Raw genomic sequence first — 18,665 nt, 5'->3', positions numbered from 1 at the left:
ATTGTCTGTTGTTTTTATTATAGCCGTCCTAGGGGGTGTGAAATGGTGTTTCATTGTGATTTTGTTTTTTAAGATTTTATTGTCAAATAATCTCTACACCCAATGTGGGGCTCAAACTCATAACTCCAAGATGGAGAGTCACACACTCCACCAACTGAGCCAGTGCACCCCTCATTGTAGTTTTGATTTGCATTTCCCTAATGATTAATAATGTTGAATATCTTCTCATGTGCACGTTGACACATCTTTTGTACTTCTTTTGAGAAATGTCTTTTCAGATCCTTTGCTCATTTTTAAATTGGGTAATTTGTCCTTTTATTATTGAGTTATAAGACTTCTTTTTTTTTTAAAAAAAAAAAAAAAAACACCCATGACTTTTAGAAAGGAAGTTGGTGGTTTTATTATTTTTATTTATTTATTTATTTATTTTAATTTTTATTTATTCATGATAGGCACACAGTGAGAGAGAGAGAGAGGCAGAGACACAGGCAGAGGGAGAAGCAGGCTCCATGCACCGGGAGCCTGACGTGGGATTCGATCCCGGTCTCCAGGATCGCGCCCTGGGCCAAAGGCAGGCGCCAAACCGCTGCGCCACCCAAGGATCCCTAAGACTTCTTTATAAATGTTGGATTCAAATCCTTTATCAGTTATATGATTTGCAAATATTTTGTCCCATTCGTGGTTGTCTTCTCACTTTCTTGGTGGTATCATTTGTAGCACAAGTCTGTTTTTTCTTTGGTTGCTTGCGCTTTAGGTGTTATATCTAAAAAACCATTGCCTAACAGAAGACCACAAAGATTTATTCCTGTGTTCTACTAAGAGTTTTATAGTTTTAGCTCTTATATTTAGGTCAAGTTAAATTTCACATATGATGTGAGGTAGGGGTCCAACTTCATTTCTTTTCATGTGGATATCTCTTCTATTTTTAAGGTAACAAGAATGTGGTAACCAGAGAGCACTTGGACCGTATGAAGAATAGCTGCATCGTTTGTAACATGGGACATTCCAACACGGAGATTGACGTGGTAAGATTAAGTAATTCATTGTTGGGGGCTTTTTTCTCTCCTTCCCAAGAAATATAAACTGGAAAAGGAAAGAGAAGAGTCATCAAGCCATCCTAAATATGACTGTCCTAGCAGAGCTGTCCATAGTCTATTCACTTACTAGCCCTTATGACCTGTGCTTGTGGATACCATAAAACTTCTTCATCTCAGTCATTTCAAACGAGTCTTTTCTTCCACCCATGCTTGATATCTACTTACACTGTAAGCCATTTTATCTATCACTTTGGTTCTCTAATTTGATTATATTCACCCTAAAATTATCCAATCCAACATAACACTTGGTCCTACTACGTTGCCCAAGTAATAGTTAATAGAAGTGTTATTTATTTCTTTTCAGACTTACCAAAGTATCTCTCAGTGTGACTCTCACTCTGGTTTTAAATTTTTATGGCATTTTTCTGGCACAACTGTATTTCTCTCTGGGTATATGGCTCAAGCAAAGCATGCTTTCATCTGCCCTGAGGGCTGCTCTGATTGAGCTTCAGCATTGCCAGGTAAGGATCAGTTGATATATTGAGAGTCTTTTGGATAATATCTATTTTAAATGGTTTCTCTTTTTAACTCTGCTATATTCTTCTGTTATTAAAAATAGCTGGAAAAACAACTGAGCAAAGCCTATTTCTACTCTTGAGGTTTCTGAGTGGCATGGCTCCATTATTCTGTTTTATCAGGTTATTTTGCTCATAATAATTAATTTATCTTTTCAATACTGAAATTTAAATATTGAATGGTTCCCCCTTTTTTTTATTAAGTTTCACTTATGTGCCATACTGCCTTTTTACTAGTCAAAGATATTAATATTTTTAAAACTATCTAGCACATGATTGTCCTTTTCTGAATTAATCTGCTTAGAGAGCCCCCAAATGGGAAAAGCTTAAGGGAAGTAGTCATCTCTGAGCTCTAAAGAGAAATTTTCTCAGTAAGGAAAGAGGGAAGGAATTTTCTCTGCTAAATCCTCCAGCTCTTAAATAAAACAATTCCAAATGTAATCATGTAATTTTTATATTTTTACTTTATCTCATTTCATCCTCTTGAGTATCCCACAAGGCATTATTCTTATTCTCGATTTTCAATTGGAAAACAAAGACTTAAAGTCCATTGTTCAGTCGTGTACAGTGATCCAAAAATGAAACTGGACCACAAAAATCAGGATTTTTTTACTTCTAGTCCAGTTTTTGTTTTGTTTTGTTTTCCTGTACATTGTACTATTACCTCTTCATGATTTCTAGGTAAGCTTCAAATTGTGATGGTAATCTCCTCTAATGGCAATCCAGACATAAGTAATCTCTTAGGATAAAGGCGAGGAGACTACCTTCAATCATAAATATTTATTGTGTGATTGCATATGCCAATGCTGTTCTAGATGCTTGGAGTCAGTGAACAAAACAGGCACAGATTCCTGCCGTCCTAGAGTTTACATTTTTGAGGAGAAAAAAGACAATAAACATAATAAATAAAATTTATAGTATGCTAGAAGGCAAAAGCACATGGGAAAAAGAAAAAGTAGACCATGATAAGGGGAATCAAGAGTGTCAGGTTATAATTTTAAGTAGTGGGATCAAGGTATAAATCTCATTGAGAAGGTGATGTTTGAACAGACTTGAAGGAATTAGCCATGGATGGATTTTTAGGTAAAGAACATTTCATGAGGGCAGCCCGGGTGGCTCAGTGGTTTAGCACTGCCTTCAGCCCAGGGCCTGATTCTAGAGACCCAGGATCAAGTCCCATGTTGGGCTCCCTGCATGGAGTCTGCCTCTCCCTCTACCTGTGCCTCTGCGTCTCTCGGCTCTGTGTCTCTCATGAATAAATAAAACCTTTTAAATTAATTAATTAATTAATTAATAAAACATTTCATGAACAGCCAGAGTAGATATCCTGAGGCAGGAGTGTGCCTAATCTGTTTGAGGATCAACAATGAGGCCAGTGTGGTTGGAGCAGAATGAGCATGGGGCAGGAAAAAGTGGAAGATGGGGTTAGAGAAGGAATGGGCCAGATTTTATGCGGTCTCATAATATATTATAAATTCCTGATTATATTCTGAGAGAAATAGGATGCAATTGTCAGATTCCTAATAATCTGACTTCTGTTATAAAAAGATGACTTTAAAAAAAAAAAAAAAAGGATGACTTTTATTTTAAAAGGAAAAGGATCTGACTGCTGTGGGTACTAGACCTAGTTTTGCAGGAATTGCTGGGTAGCTCCCAGTATCCGGCACTGATAGCCGAGGGCTGTGTCTCAATTCTCTTTGTGCTCTTCTTAGGAAAAGGTATATGACTAAACTAAATGGTCCAGAAAGGCAGAAGCTCACTCAGAAGGGCTTCAGGAAAGTTAAGTTACTCAACCTTTGATGATAGTGTCACAGGGCATAGAAAATGAAATTTAAGGAAATAGCAAACTCTACTAGTAACTTAAACCAGAATGTTCATTCACTATTTAATCTGTATTGAATAATTCCTCTGCTTTGTGCTGAGTATTTATGGGCTAAAGAAATAGCGAAAAGCATTCCTGTTCTTGTGGTATTTATATTCTAGTGCAGGACACAGACAATAAACAAATAGATAGTTTCATCAGTTAGTGCCTAGTATTGAAGAAAAACAGCAAGGTGGGGACATTGAAGATGATATTTTAGTTAAGGTGATTAAGGAAGGTCTCTTTGAGGAGATTACATTTGAACAAAAACATGAATAAGTTGAAGGAATAAACCATCTGAGCATTCTATTCAGAGAGAATGGTGGGTAAAAGACGCTGAGGTAGAAATAGGCTTGAAGTTGGAGGAAAAGAAAAGAGGTTATTGAGGCAGGAACAGGGTGGGCAAGAGAATGAGAATAAGGCAGCTGAAGGAGGATAGTGGGTTATGTAGGTCTTTGTGGGCCCCAATAAGGACTTCAGATTTTATTCTAGGTACAAGGGAAGCTGTTAGAAGCCATTCCAGGGGTGCCTGGCTGGCTCAATCAGTGGGGCATGCGACTCTTGATCTTGGAGTCATGAGTTCAAGCCCCGTGTTGGGCATATATAGAGATTACTTCTTCTTTTTTTTTTTTTTTAAAGGAAGCCATTCCAATGGGGAAGTTTTGACAAGGTGACTGACAAAATCTGATTTGTTTTAACAGATTACTCTGGCTGTGTAAGAAAGAAAGTATAAAGAAAACACTTCTGGAGCTTGAGTAGTGATAGGGACAATAGGAGGCTCTTTCAGTATTTCCAGTGATAGATGACATGAGTAAGCAGTGGAGGTGATGTATTGTGAAGGTAGGTCAATTGGGATTTGCTAAATGGCTTGGATGCAGGGAGTGAAAAAAGAGGAAAGTCTCTGTAAGTTATCTGAGTGAAACAGTGAAGGAGAATGATCTAGTAAATTTTTCCAGATTTTTTTTTTATTTTTTTCAAGATATTTTTAGCAATAAAAAATGTAAGGTTTTTAGGTTTTTTTTTTGGGGGGGGGAGTGTTGTAGGAATTTTACCTAACCTTGAGATGTTGACTGCTACATTTCTAGGAAGGAATAGCTCATCAAAATAGTTGGTCACTTAGAAAACTGCATTTTTTTCTGACAGATATTAATGCTGTGAATACTTAGAGAACCTGTGATAGGGATTGTGCTTTTACCTGCATTTTGGCCATGTCTCTCTTTGGTTGTTTCCTTTTCTCTTGAAAACAGACCTACTTACTCATACGCATCACATAGATGGCCTGTGTGATTGTAAGCTTCACAATTCAAGTGGCTAAACCATTATGTATACATACTTTAAAAGTTTATGCCAGCAAAAGAATTAGAACCTGAGATTTGCTATTAACTCTGCATTTCGCAGGACTAGAACCACAGTTGTTCTCCCTGAAAAAAATTGATACGCACTGTCCAAAATCAATTTGTGCAAGCATAATAATTTACAGTGAGATATACAACTTGTTTGGCAACCTAGTAAGGAACCTTTTTCCTGATAGATTGCTTAGTGATTATAAATCAACAGAAAAGACATTGGGATGCTTTTAAGAGAAATTTTTAAAATATTTATTTATTTGAGAGAGAGAATATGCATGCAAGGGGAGGGGCAAAGGGAGAGGAAGAGAAAGAATCTCAAGCAGACTGTGCAAGGAGCCAGTTGCAGGGCTTGATCTCATGATCCTGAGATCATGACCTGAGCCAAAATCAAGTGTCACACACTTAATTGACTGAGCCATCCAGGAGACACCCCCTTATAAAACTGTGCAGATCATGGGAAATCCTTCTCCTTCTCTCAAAGAGTGTAACTGTCCCTTAAACTTACTAGGTTATGGGAGCTCCATGAACAGTGCCAGAGATAATTTAACTTAGTTTCTCTTGAAACCTTGTTTTAACTGCCCTCAGGTCTTTTACTTGCACCATAGCCATTGCAGTGCTCTAGCACACTCGTGATGTTCATAAGAAGTGTCCCTTCCTTGATTCCACCATATCTTTTTCTCCCAGGGAAGACCTCCTAAGATAGGAGACTCCTTTTATCATGGTTTTTACTTCCAATCACCAAGATTGCTTGTCCTCTGGAAGATTAAGAGTGTGAGATACTGAGAACTTGAACTACTTTAAAGTTCTATCATCTCAATAAAAAAATACCAGTGTCACCAAGGAATATCTTTTGGCTCTACATGGTTATTGCCCTCTGTGTTGTTATTTCTTTTTTTTTTTTAATTTTTATTTATTTATGATAGTTACAGAGAGAGAGAGAGGCAGAGACACAGGCAGAGGGAGAAGCAGGCTCCATGCACCAGGAGCCCGATGTGGGATTCGATCCCGGGTTTCCGGGATCGCACCCTGGGCCAAAGGCAGGCGCCAAACCGCTGCGCCACCCAGGGATCCCTGTGTTGTTATTTCTAAAGGCTAAGGGATTTACCTTATATCCTTAACTTCCCAAAGTGGTCTATTTGCTTAAATTCTTTTTTAACTTTATTTACAGTGTTTGTTTATTTTTAAAAATTTAATTCTAATTTTAAGGTAATAGTTGCTTAGTGTAAAAATTCAAGCAACATAAATATATTTAAAGTAGGAAGTGTAAAACATTTACAAAATTGATATTATAGTATATTATTCTGCAACTTTATTTTTTCACTTAACAATAATGAATAGTTTTCATGTTAACACAATCTACTTTTCTTTTTTTTTAAGATTTTATTTATTTATTCATGAGAGACACACAGAGAGAATGGCAGAGACATAGGCAAAGGGAGAAGCAGGCTCCCCTCGGGGAGCCGGATGTGGGACTTGATCCCTGAACTCCAGGATCATGCCCTGAGCCAAAAGCAGAGCTAAACTGCTGAGCCATCCAGGCGTCCCCAATCTACGTTTTTTTTTAATATAAGAATTGCATAAGGGATCCCTGGGTGGTGCAGCAGTTTGGTGCCTGCCTTTGGCCCAGGGCGCGGTCCTGGAGACCCGGGATCGAATCCCACATCAGGCTCCCGGTGCATGGAGCCTGCTTCTCCCTCTGCCTATGTCTCTGCCTCTCTCTCTCTCTCTCTGTGTCTATCATAAATAAATAAAAAATTAAAAAAACAAAAACAAAAAAAAAGAATTGCATAATATTCCATTGTATGAGATTATCTAGACTTACTTAGCCATTCCCTTATTAAATTACATTTTTTGCTGTTATAAATAACACTGGATTGAACATTTTGGGGCACTTATATTTCTGAACTTGAGCAAGTGTTCTTATAGGATGAAGCCCTAAAGGTGAAACTGATTGGTCAGAGTTTAGGTACATGTAAAATTTTGTTAGCTACTACCAAATTGCTCTTTAGGTAAGGTTGAACTAAATTATGAAACTTGACATCTCAAAACATTTTATATTTCCCATCTACCTAATAAATGGTCTAAAAAATGGTCTAGATCATTAATACAGTCCTGAATATACTGAAATATAATTATGTCTGCCTTTTCCACTAAATTGGTAATGAAAAAATGATACCATCCCTGTCCGTAAATAGCTCACAGTGTTACCATTTATGGACAGGGATGGTCCACAGTCTCATCTATAATAGCGTCCTTTGGGGCACCTATGTGTCTCAGTCAGTTAAGTATCTGTCTTCAGCTTGGGTCATGATTGTGTGGTCCTGGGACTGAGCCCTGTGTCAGGCTCTCTGCTCAGCGGGGAGCCTGCTTCTCCCTCTCCCTCTGCCTTCCTCTCTGCTTACTTGTACTTTCTCTCTCTCTCTCTGTGTGTCAAATAAATAAGTAAAATCTTTTAAAAAAAATAGTGTCCTTTACTATATTGCCTAGAAGATCATATGTATTCAGCAAATGATTATTGTATAACTAAGGTGTTTCTCTATTTGTCTGAAAACTACTGTTTGGCAGAACTTCTCAATTTTACCAACTAAGCCAATGGATGGTTTCAGAATATGGATTCCCTTTCTATTTTAGGCATAGCCTATTGGAAAAAGGAAGTTGTTATCTTAAATCTAAACCCTGTGACCATTACTTGATTGCTGCTGTTAATAAACTTAACATTTCTTCTCTTGTTCTCGGAATATACAATATACAGAAATGGAAGGAGGGTGAGCTGTTGGGAGCTTTACCATTAAGCATTTCTCTAAAGGCTACCTCACATTTGCACTTAGGTCACAAAGCTTCTGTAACTTTAGGGTGAACCACCATCATTGAGAAGGTGGAACCTGGGACATGAGGACATGAAGGCAGAACCTTTGGGCCCCAGCATGCTATATTTAGGACAATCAGCCTTCTCTAACAAATTCCTCTTAGCTTTGATACTCTTTTTTTCTGTTTCTCTTCAGCACTTATGTATTCCGTTTGCTCTGTATTAATTTGCACTTGTTTGCATGTTGCTTTATTAGTATTGTAAAGGCTTTTTCCTCTTCACATATGCATTGTTTTGTATTCCCAGCTAAACTATGAGCTTTTTGAAGGCAGAAACCATGTCTGTGGTTTCTTTTGTATTTCCCATAGCACCTTTTACTGTGCTCAGCAGAGAGTGGGCGTACACTATATGTTGTGGAATGACATCCTGAGTGATCCCTCCCTGGCTGGGCCTAAGATTAAATTCCCTGAAATGGAACAGTCCTAACCAACCCAGGACAGGTATTCTCCATCTGGCATGTTGGTTGCTCCTTTCAACTTGCTATTTGAAATGGCTCCTTCAACATCTTTCCATCCACAAAGTGGGACAAGTCATGGCTGATCATGTGCTTGCTACCTGTGTTGCAGGCAAGTCTGCGGACACCAGAACTGACCTGGGAGCGAGTGAGATCCCAAGTTGACCATGTAATATGGCCTGATGGCAAGAGGATAGTACTGCTGGCAGAGGTAAGACCTGAGATTGGTAAGCAAAATTCACCCCCGATGGCAGAGACTGCAATACCAGGTCCCCTCCTCCGCATGTTCTCTTAAATTTTCAACTCCTCTTTAGCACAAGCTTAACTACTTTACCAGTGGATTTTACATCTAATTGTGAAAGGTCTTTTCATTCAGCAATTAGAAACTATTTTGGTTCCTTACTTTTCACCAATTATCTTGTCTCTCTATGTCACTCTACAGGTTGAGTCAGATAATGACTATTACTGTGGAAGAATTAACGGATAGAACCAATGCCACTTTGAGTGATGCTTATTACAAAGAGATAATGTCATTTGTGGGATGGCTTAATCAGTAAGCACAAAGCAGATATTCTTGACAGTTACTAAACTGTCTTGGGCAAGCTCTGAGAAAGTCATATCTTTGCTGATAGATTCCATGTTTTTGAGTGATCGTTCCTCTGAATTGAGCCAGATGTATAGTATGGTACCTAGCTATATATTGGTTGTGTAATTAATATTTCCCTGCCCTGGCTTCTTCTGTCTCAGACTTACTCTTCACTTTCATTCCACTTAGCCTTCTATGTCAATGTTTGGCCACTTTTCCTTTCTTGAAATCTTCTCTTCCCTAGCCTTAGATTCCTGACAGCAATATTGATACACCCCTGTTCTGACTTTGACAGTTTCTCTTCTTCAGAGAAAGTACCAAAATAATAAGGATAATAATACTTTTCTCAAGTTTTGGTTTTCAGTCAGTTTTCTTTCCTTATTTTTAATTAAAGAAATTGAATATGAAAATATAAAGGTAATACCATCTTCCCCTAGGGACCCTTAAATTTATGTTCAAGTATCTTTACTGTTCTCTTTACCTTTTTTCACCTTATCTCACCTTCTCAAATACTCTAGGGCAACTGTAAAGGGACTGGATTATTTCTTCACAAGTACAGGGAAGGGATGGGCAGGTTGTTAAATATTCATTAATTGCTTTGATATTAGCCAGCTGTCTGGTTACTTATTTCCAGTTGCCCTGGGAGGTCCCATCTAGTAATTTTGATTATAAAAGCAAGCACCAGTTATTTTTGACTACTAAGTTTGAGGGGGGAGAAAGGTGGTCAGGCTTTCTTGGAAACATTCTCCAGTCGTCTCTCTCTAGTCCTTGTATTCTCTGAGTCACCCAGTAGAAAAGGCTATCCTTAAATTCAGTACCAAACTAAGGAAGAAGCACAGAAATTATCACAGCTTCCTAAATTCAAAAGTATCTCCCCTTACAACCTGGAGAGGTTGCCCTTGGATTTGACTACATCCTTGTTTTACAACAATCTTTTAAAGGAATGCCAATACCTCAGAGGGAGGATATTCTGTTGCAGTAAGTAGAAAATTCAGGAGAAATATACTCTTCCTTGGCATAAACCCAGTATCATGTGACCATCTCTATTCCTTTTTACATAATCCCAGAGATCTTTTATCTATTACCTCATCAAATTTTTCAGAACCTTTTAATTCCACTTAAATGTCAATCAATTCATTCCTATGTATTGAACACCCACTTTCTGTCCAGCAATGGTATTTGGGATGTGTTTGGAAAATGGCAGCCATGCTCGTCCCTCACTCCTCAAAGGCTAGAGACTTTGTCCTAACCCATCTGTGTCTCAACCCTTGCTCTCTAGGGCCGTCTGCTGAACCTAAGCTGCTCCACAGTGCCTACCTTTGTGCTCTCAATCACCGCTACTACTCAGGTAGGGCCACCAGAGCGGGAAGGCAGTGGGCTGGGGAGGGTCATTAGACCATCGAGGTCTCACTTGATGCATCAGCATCCATTTCTCTACTTTTCTAGGCACTTGCCTTGATAGAGCTTTACAATGCTCCCGAGGGTCGTTATAAGCAGGATGTCTACCTGTTGCCCAAGAAAATGGGTAAGCATGTACTCTTCCATTCCCATCCTTACCAATGTAGTTCAGAGTTAGAGGCTAGATGAAGTTTGGGGCACTAAATCTCTTATGGATAGGGGAAAAAAAAGATATCTGTATCTTGCAAAGTAGGAGTTTAGATTCCTAGGTTCCATTCCTAGTTGGCTTATCACATTTTCCCCATGAGTTGCCCTAGTGAAATCATTACATTTTGCTATGACTTGGTTTACCTGCCTGTGAATTTTAAGGATTTTCTGTCTTAAAGTATCTTATATGCAAGAATCTCAAAGGAGGCAAAAATCTTCCTCTAAGAAAGAAGACTCTTCTTCTACTTTGTGACATCTGACTTATTACATTTCTAGGCTGCTACATAGCCCCTTTCAGGCTTTCCTCAGACCAAGAAGACTTCTTCATACTACATCTTCTAACTCTGACCTCATTGTCCAGGCCAAAGGAAAAACTGAATAACTTCTGTTAAGACTAGTTATGTGGGTGTTTCATATAAGAGAAACATTAAACTGTCTTGAATTTTTAAAGAAACTGCCTCAAGCACCTGATACTGTATGTTATGAACTCTGGAGGCAAAGATCAGGGAATAAATCAGCTTCTGGTTTTGTTTTGCTTTAGCCCTAAATGCATAGCAACTGTTAGAAATTGACATATTTTCTCTTTACTATATCCTTTGGAAGGATATAAAAGAAACAGAACAGCCTATATTTTGACCGAATGTATAATGAAGTTAAGAAGACCAAACAAATACTTAGAAAATGACATAAAATTCTGAATTATATGTATTCAGGTAATAGAATGTAAAATAAACCCATAAGAACTAAGGATCCTAAAAGCAAAGCAAACAGTATGGTATTATTATTAGATTCCTTTCTAATTCCTTTCTAATATCCTCAGGTGTTAGTTTTCCAGAGTAACGCAAAGTCTAGAGTCTAAGACAGAAGAAAAATTCAAGTTTCTCATTTTTTAGTCTCCTGCTATCCCATCTTTTTTTTTTTTTTTTTTTTTTTTTAGATGCTAAAGATTATTGCTTCTTTCATATCTCCCTTAACTTTCTGGGGAGAAAGAAAGCTTTAAGGACAAGACAGCTAGTAAGAAAGAAGCGTTATGGCTTTGAACAACACTCAGCTTGAAGCTCAAGCAACAACTCCTTAGAATTCTGGGCCAGTGAGCCAGTTGAGCATTTTTCTTTCAGCCTTGGGAATTAGAAGATGTCTTCCAACTTTTTAAGGCCTAGCCTGGAAAGAACAGCCAGACAAGAGGCATGAATGTTTATACCAGGGTTTTTGTGATCTGTTCCAGATGAGTATGTGGCAAGCCTACACCTGCCCACCTTTGATGCCCACCTGACAGAGTTGACAGATGAACAGGCCAAGTATCTGGGACTCAACAAGAATGGGCCCTTCAAGCCTAATTACTACAGGTGCCTTGCCCCCACTCCACCCCTGAAGACAGGAAAGCCTGGGTAGAAAAAACTTTCTGCACTGTCCTTGCATCTTTCATATTTATGTGAACTCAGAAAAAATAAACCCACTCCCCGTCACTGCCACCTCCAAAGGACTCTTTGAGGCCTTCTCCAAGTATTAATGTTCCCTTTCTGAATTTGCCTCCTTTTTTTTAAGATTTTATTTATTTATTCATGAGAGACACAGAGAGAGAAGCAGAGACATAGGTAGAAGGAGAAGCAGGCTCCTTCTGGGGAGCCTGATGTGGGGACTCAATCACCAGACCTGGGATCACACCCTGAACTGAAGGCAGATGCCCAACCGCTGAGCCAACCAGGTGTCCCACCATTTCATCTTCTTGATACGATCTTTACCTCTTTATGGAAAAAATACCGGTCTTTTTCACTGATGTGAAAAAACACCACAAGTATCTACCCTTATCATACACTCCCTGCATCCCTGCTGCTATATACCTTAGGTGGGCTCTTCATGTCCCAGCATCCTCACAAGCCGATAACATCACCCTCTCATCTTTCTTTCTCCCTCTAGGTATTAAGTTCCTGTAATTCAAGCCAGAAGAAATTTTAAGGAATAGAACTCCAAGTCTTTTCTCCACTCCTATACAGAAAAGAACCCAGCAAGCTGCTTCTCCAATCAGCTGCCCGCCGTGCTCACCCTATATGTTAGGCTATTTATTTATTAAAATCTAGAATCCTGTGCCTGTTGCCTTGGCCCAGAGTGTGGTTACTGCCCCGAGGGCTGTGAGAGCCATGAAAGACAGGCTGAGGAAGGAAAGATATGGGGTAATCCTTCCCACTCTATCTTCTGCATCATTCCCCACTGACTTGGAATCCTCAGCAATGGTCATTTGTCTCTTGTCCAGGTTCAGGAATTAGTCCAGGAATTCCAGACTCCTTGTTCCCTGGGGTTTTCTGGAATAAATTTTCAGCAGTTGCCTTTTTCAGCTTTGGCTTTTCCCCAGGTGAGGCCTTTTGGAAGCCACTGAATTAACATGGCCTGGGTTCCCAGCCTTGACCATCACTATCACTGCCTTCTTTATAAAATGACTAGGAAGGAAGGAATGTTATGACTTCGGCAAGCTACATCAAGAACTTAGCTACGCCAGTGCTTATCAGGTGTCTCCTTCCTTACCCAGGACCCCTTTCTTCCTTGAATATTCACCTCTGTTTTAACACTTTCTGGTTCCAAGAGGAATGTGCCTCCATTATTTCCTCAGCAGCCCTGGTGTTTGTCAGATATTTGTGTTACCGTCTTTCTAACCCAACTAAACTTTGCTCAGGAAGTGGGGGCCAGCCTTACTGGGGCCCATAGTTTTACTTGTCATTTAACTGAACAGTTTCCCAGGAAGTTCCTTCTAGACTGGCACTGGCTCAGAAAAGGAGAGTTTGTTATGAAACTCTGCTTCCTGAAATTTCCTCTTATTGCCTAAAACTGCTTTTGAAACTGAGCAGGGAAAGATGTACTTTCCAATGGATTTGAGGGTGGGCTTTGGAAGTGGTATAGGCCATTCAGGCCCACAGTTTGATACTCTGAAGAAGCAGAATGTATGTGTTTGTCTCCTGGGAAGGGCTTTGCAGCTTAACAAGCCAAGCTATACAGAGATGACACTGTAAGCCGTATTCAGATGATTAAAGCTAGTTTGACTAGTTCGAACCTTCTCATACATTCATTTCTTTGGCCTTTGCCATTGATCAAACTGAGATCTGATGTCTCTATGATTTAGTCCATGGTTTTTCTTCTCTCCTGGGATATATTTTTATATTCTTGCCTCTTCCATCTTAGGATTCTATATTTCAGAGGTGGCCTCTTGAGTAACTCCAACATCAAAAAATTAGTAATGTGAGCAGCCTGAAATTTTATGTCCCACATAAGAGTTGGATACCTTTTGGAGATTAACTTGTTGGTCTTAAGGGTTTCATCGGGACCAGACCGGTTTTAAGAGTTAGTCCAGAGTGGCCCTAGAAATCTTGGATGAAGTGTGTCCCTTTCCCCCCCGACAACCTTCTTTAACATTCTCAGATCTGTCTGTCTGTCTGCCTGTTTGTTTGTTTCTTTTCCCATTTTTTTTTTCCTAACCTGGTCTGCCTCATAGTCTCAAGACCAAGATGACTCAAGGAAATGCCACCAGACCATCCAGGATCACTATAACCTTACCAACCCCGATTCTCCTCTCCTATCTCCACCTTCTTCAACTTCCCCTGGTTTTCACATATACTTTCAGCGCTAGTCGGGAAGTGACCTTCCTTTTGGAGGTACGGAGGTGGGCTTTGGGTAAATGGCTACTTGCCTCATTAAATAGTATACAGCCTCAGCCCATAGCATCTGGTTCCTCAGAGGCTGTATATCTTAGCACATACTGGAAAAATGCCACATACATGGCTATATTCTTTCATGAGGAAGATCGTAAATGCTGAAAATTCCACTAGGCCACAAAGTTCTTCCTTTTGCCTACCCAGTTCTGAGTTTTGTATTAATTAATTTAATCTCTTTTGTATTAATTAATTGGATACAGATCTTTGTAATTCATCTTATATCAAGGGGAGATTCCATTAGGCAGATACCTGGACTCTAGCCTATTATGTTCCTAAGCCAAAAATCATAACCTGCTGTTTCTCAGTAAAGCCTGGCTCTCCGGGGAGCAGTTATTACTATGTACTGATCCTGACAGAGCATACCCTGCCTTGCTATAGTGAAGGGGCCCATTCCAAATAAAAAAAGAGCACCCTAGACCTCTAGATTAGGTTGTCAGTGTTGCTGCCCCTGGTGAGATACTTACCTCTGAGTTTCAGATGACCTCCTTTTCCTTTCTCTCTGAGGACCCCATGTCAGCAACCATTAAGAAGTAGGAGGCCCAGGCCTCCTGAGTATTTGGGTTCTACCTTAATGTTGGAATCTGGTCATTTATTCCCGCTACCCTTGGAACCAGGACAAATGTGTCTTCTTCCCTCAAGCTCTCACCTTAGATGCATCCTAGGTATCTGGAAGCATGGGAAAGAAGACTAATCTGCTTGTATATGGCCCTGGCAGGTGGGGATACTTACCATTTTCTCTACAATGAATTCGTGCTAGTTTTCGAGGTCTTTTTTTGCCTTCTTAATGGAAATTCAGGGTTTGTTTTTTGTTTTGTTTTCTTATTAAAAAAGAAAAAAGGTATCAGGTCTACCTTCTGTCTGCCCTCCTACCTCCTCATCCTATCCTCCCATATGAGCACGGCTCCCCATGGCCACATACTCCTGCAAAGCTTTTTTGCTGCTTGGCTTTTCTCTGAAGAGATCTGAAATTGCTGCTCCTGTGGTTTTCTCAAAATTAACTTTGTCATGGTTTTAAAAAAAAAGAAATCAAATGCATTGTTGCATTAAGCTTTTTTAATAAAGGAAAATTATGGAAAGAAAATAGGCAACACCAGCAAATTATATGTAGACAATAAACTAAACTATATATATAATATATATATATATATTATATATATATAATCATCTAGTTCTCATTGTCATCTTACTGAAAGGAAATAAAACCTCTAAGGATCGCCGTTTCTGAGAGGCTCTTGGAAATCTTTATGTCTAAGTGATTGTATTAGATCAGCAATAATGACTATGTAATCTCAAAAGATAAATAAAATATTCTTAAAATGGATTCTTGTCTTGAGAGTATTCCTTGCTTCTGTGAACTACGAATTCAGAGGTAAGAGATGTTTCTGGGCAACTGGCTGGAGAGCCTGCTGTAGGGCAAGCATGTAAAAAGTTGAAGCAGCTACCAAGAGGCATGTTTGAATGGCCTTAGCCTTGGGTCCCTTTTTCCATAGTGGGCCATTCCATTAATATCTTTCCCCCCAACCCACCCCCTGGTTACATGTGTAAAGAACCTGCTTTCTCACAACCATCACCCTAGGGAGTTGAGAAGTGTAGGCCTAAGGCAGAGAAACTAATGTCTGGTTCTAGGTCCCCCAAGTCCTCTGTGTGCTGCCCTTAGCTGGAGATCACAGGAAGCCAGCATCCATGGTTTGGGATTAAAGGGCCCTGGCATCCAGAATCTGACTAAACCCAACCAAAAGGAAGAAATAAATTAATCTGGCAGAGATTTATCTCCCAAGTCAGCTTTTGCCTCAATAAATCAGTAACTAGAAGATTAAATCCAATCTCAACTACCAATAGAGTGGCCAATTTTATTTTTTAATTTATTTATGATAGTCACACAGAGAGAGAGGCAGAGACACAGGCAGAGGGAGAAGCAGGCTCCATGCACCGGGAGCCCGACGTGGGATTCGATCCCGAGTCTCCAGGATCGCGCCCTGGGCCAAAGGCAGGCGCTAAACCACCACGCCACCCAGGGATCCCGAGTGGCCATTTTTAGTAGCTTTCTGATAGCCACCTTTCTTAGTTGACAACCTAAAACTAGTTCTTCCTGTATGCAAGATCTTTTCTGCCCTTTAAGAATCTTCTGCTACTTTGACATGTGTTTATCTAAACTAAGGGCTAATAGTCTGGGCAGTTGGTAATGGCTAAAAGCTGGTGCCACTCCAGTTGAGGAAAAGGAGAATGCAACAGTTAGCAATGAAGCCTGGGAGCCAGCTGGCAAGTTCACACACACACACACACACACACACACACACACACACACACACACATATCCCAGAGCAGGGCTTGAGTCCTCTTCTGTGAAAGATAGGAGCTTGGGTACCTGAGTCTTAGTTTCAAACTCACAGGATAAGCCCAGACTACCCACTGCTGTGCAGTTTCTCTAGCTTGTGGTCTGTGTGGAAAGAACTGGACTTTGAGTCAGGGTCATATGACCAACTCCTCCATTTATAAGTTGCATGATTTGATTGTATTATATAACCATTGGAGCCTTGTTTTTGTTTTGTTGTTTTGTTTTGTTTGGAGCCTTGGTTTTCTTGCCTGTGAAATGGTTAGTGCTTATCTGCTAGGGTAAGGATTTAAAGACCTGATTTAATTTTTTAAATACTGCTTTAAAACCTAGCACACGGGATCCCTGGGTGGTGCAGCGGTTTGGCACCTGCCTTTGGCCCGGGGCACGATCCTGGAGACCCGGGATCGAATCCCACGTCGGGCTCCCTGCATGGAGCCTGCTTCTCCCTCTGCCTATGTCTCTGCCTCTCTCTCTCTCTGTGTGACTATCATGAATAAATAAATAAAATCTTTAAAAAAAAAAACAACTAGCACACATTGTGTGCTACATACACATCAATTTCTCATCTCAGTCTAGGATCCCACAGACTCTGTTGCCTCATTACACCCAAATGTGCCATTGATGGGAGAGGAAGATAATTCTAACCTTTTTCTACTACGTCATCCTGGCTGCCCAGTGTCCTCAAAAATTAAGTATTGTAAGACTTTCTGTGTCTTGTTTTGAAGCACTCTCTGTAACAGGTGCTATCTATCTAATCTGGTATCTAACCTCCATGGATTAAAGTTGAGAGCTTCCACGGGGAAAAGGATACGTTCCGTCCTTGTAACTACCTATTTATACCTCCAGCCTTCTTCCAGCAACCCCCAAATTCCTGAGTTTGGGGACAAGGAAAAAGTGGTAGTGTTGATTTAAAAATAACTCAGCACTGGAGCCATCTCTGCAAGGTGGAAACACTTATAGACTAGTCCCTGACTAATTAGCTCCCAGCTATCCATATGGATGCCTCTATAGTCAATAGTATTGATGGGTATCAATCCTTGTTGACAAATAAGCTAAAAAGTTCAGGTAGGGGATCCCTGGGTGGCTCAGCAGTTTGGCACCTGCCTTTGGCCCAGGGCGTGGTCCTGGAGTCCCGGGATGGAGGCCCACATCAGGCTTCCTGGATGGAGCCTGCTTCTCTGTGTCTCTGCCTCTCTCTCTCTCTCTCTCTCTCTCTCTCTCTCTCTCTCTCTGTGTGTGTGTGTGTGTCTCTCATGAATAAATAAATAAAATCTAAAAAAAAAAAGTTCAGTGTGTACCAAGTCTATGGCCTCTAGTAAAGTTCTCAGTTAATCTGTGATTTCTTGTTACTTCTTCCAGGAATTGTTTCCAGATATCTTCTTCCTTTTGACAAGCTCTGAAACTCTGGGCCTATAACGAGCAGACAGATGTCTGATTTTAACTGTTTCCCATTCCACTGGAGTGTGGAAAAGATAATGGGTTGAGGTCTCTTGTGTTGATTCTTGCAGTCTCCCTAACACCAGTTTTTCAAACCCCTTCTCTGAAAGTGAAGCCAGATGGAGCTCCAGGCTCAGCAACTGGCTTTGCCTAGAGGCCAGAGGGGACTTGAAAGCTGTCCTCAGTCCTACTCTCAACTGAAACCAGTTTGAAGCTTTGTTCCTTTGCCCAAGGGATAGACTGGAAAAGGAACAAAGCCTCAAAACTGGCCACTCCTTCCTGCCACCACTGTTTGGGGATCCTGCTGATTGACTAGGTTCACAAAAGAAATAAGAAGTTCTGGGCCTGTCAAACCTACAACTCTGCTTAGGATAGGAATTGGGAAGAGGAAGACAGAATAATTAATTCTTTTATTAAGAAACCCCTCAAAAAAAAAAAAAAGAAAAGAAAAGGAAAAGAAAAAAAAGAAAAGAAAAGAAAAGAAAAGAAAAGAAAAGAAAAGAAACCCCAATGGGCTGTGCAGGTTTACCACACTCCAGCAGTGATGAGCTAGGCATGGGTTGTGAATTTTATTTTATTTTTTTTCATAAGAGACAGACACAGAGAGAGAGAGAGAGAGAGAGAGAGAGGCAGAGAAAGAAGCAGGCTCCATGCAGGGAGCCTGACGTGGGACTTGATCCTAGGTCTCCAGGATCATGCCCTGGGCTGAAGGCGGCGCTAAACCACTGAGCCACCCGGGCTGCCCGGGTTGTGAATTTTAAAGCAGAGTGTGAATATTAGAGTTTAACAAATTATACCCTGAAAATAATTCCAAAATCAAATAGTTGAGGCCTTGAGCCATGGACTTCCTTGGAAATTC

The 18,665-nt window shown here is 40.2% G+C and overlaps 1 protein-coding gene across 8 annotated transcripts in view; it reads left to right on the top strand.

Annotated features, from left to right (window-relative positions):
- The window catches only part of AHCYL2 (adenosylhomocysteinase like 2), a 161,460-nt gene extending 148,085 nt beyond the window's left edge, over positions 1–13,375 (top strand). For all 8 annotated transcript variants that reach the window (XM_038556547.1, XM_038556546.1, XM_038556551.1 and 5 more), the window contains 6 exons: positions 931–1,025; positions 8,255–8,353; positions 10,008–10,076; positions 10,175–10,253; positions 11,559–11,679; positions 12,251–13,375. In XM_038556547.1, coding sequence (XP_038412475.1) covers positions 931–1,025; positions 8,255–8,353; positions 10,008–10,076; positions 10,175–10,253; positions 11,559–11,679; positions 12,251–12,257 — 470 coding nt within the window. In that variant the 3' untranslated portion in view covers positions 12,258–13,375. The remainder of the gene's footprint in view (positions 1–930; positions 1,026–8,254; positions 8,354–10,007; positions 10,077–10,174; positions 10,254–11,558; positions 11,680–12,250) is intronic.
- Positions 13,376–18,665: the final 5,290 nt, after the last annotated feature.

The sequence above is a fragment of the Canis lupus genome, chromosome 14, assembly GCF_011100685.1.
Source record: "Canis lupus familiaris isolate Mischka breed German Shepherd chromosome 14, alternate assembly UU_Cfam_GSD_1.0, whole genome shotgun sequence".
Lineage (NCBI taxonomy): Eukaryota > Metazoa > Chordata > Mammalia > Carnivora > Canidae > Canis > Canis lupus.
The sequence above is the reverse complement of the archived record's forward strand: the minus strand, read 5'-3'. Positions and strand labels throughout refer to the sequence as shown.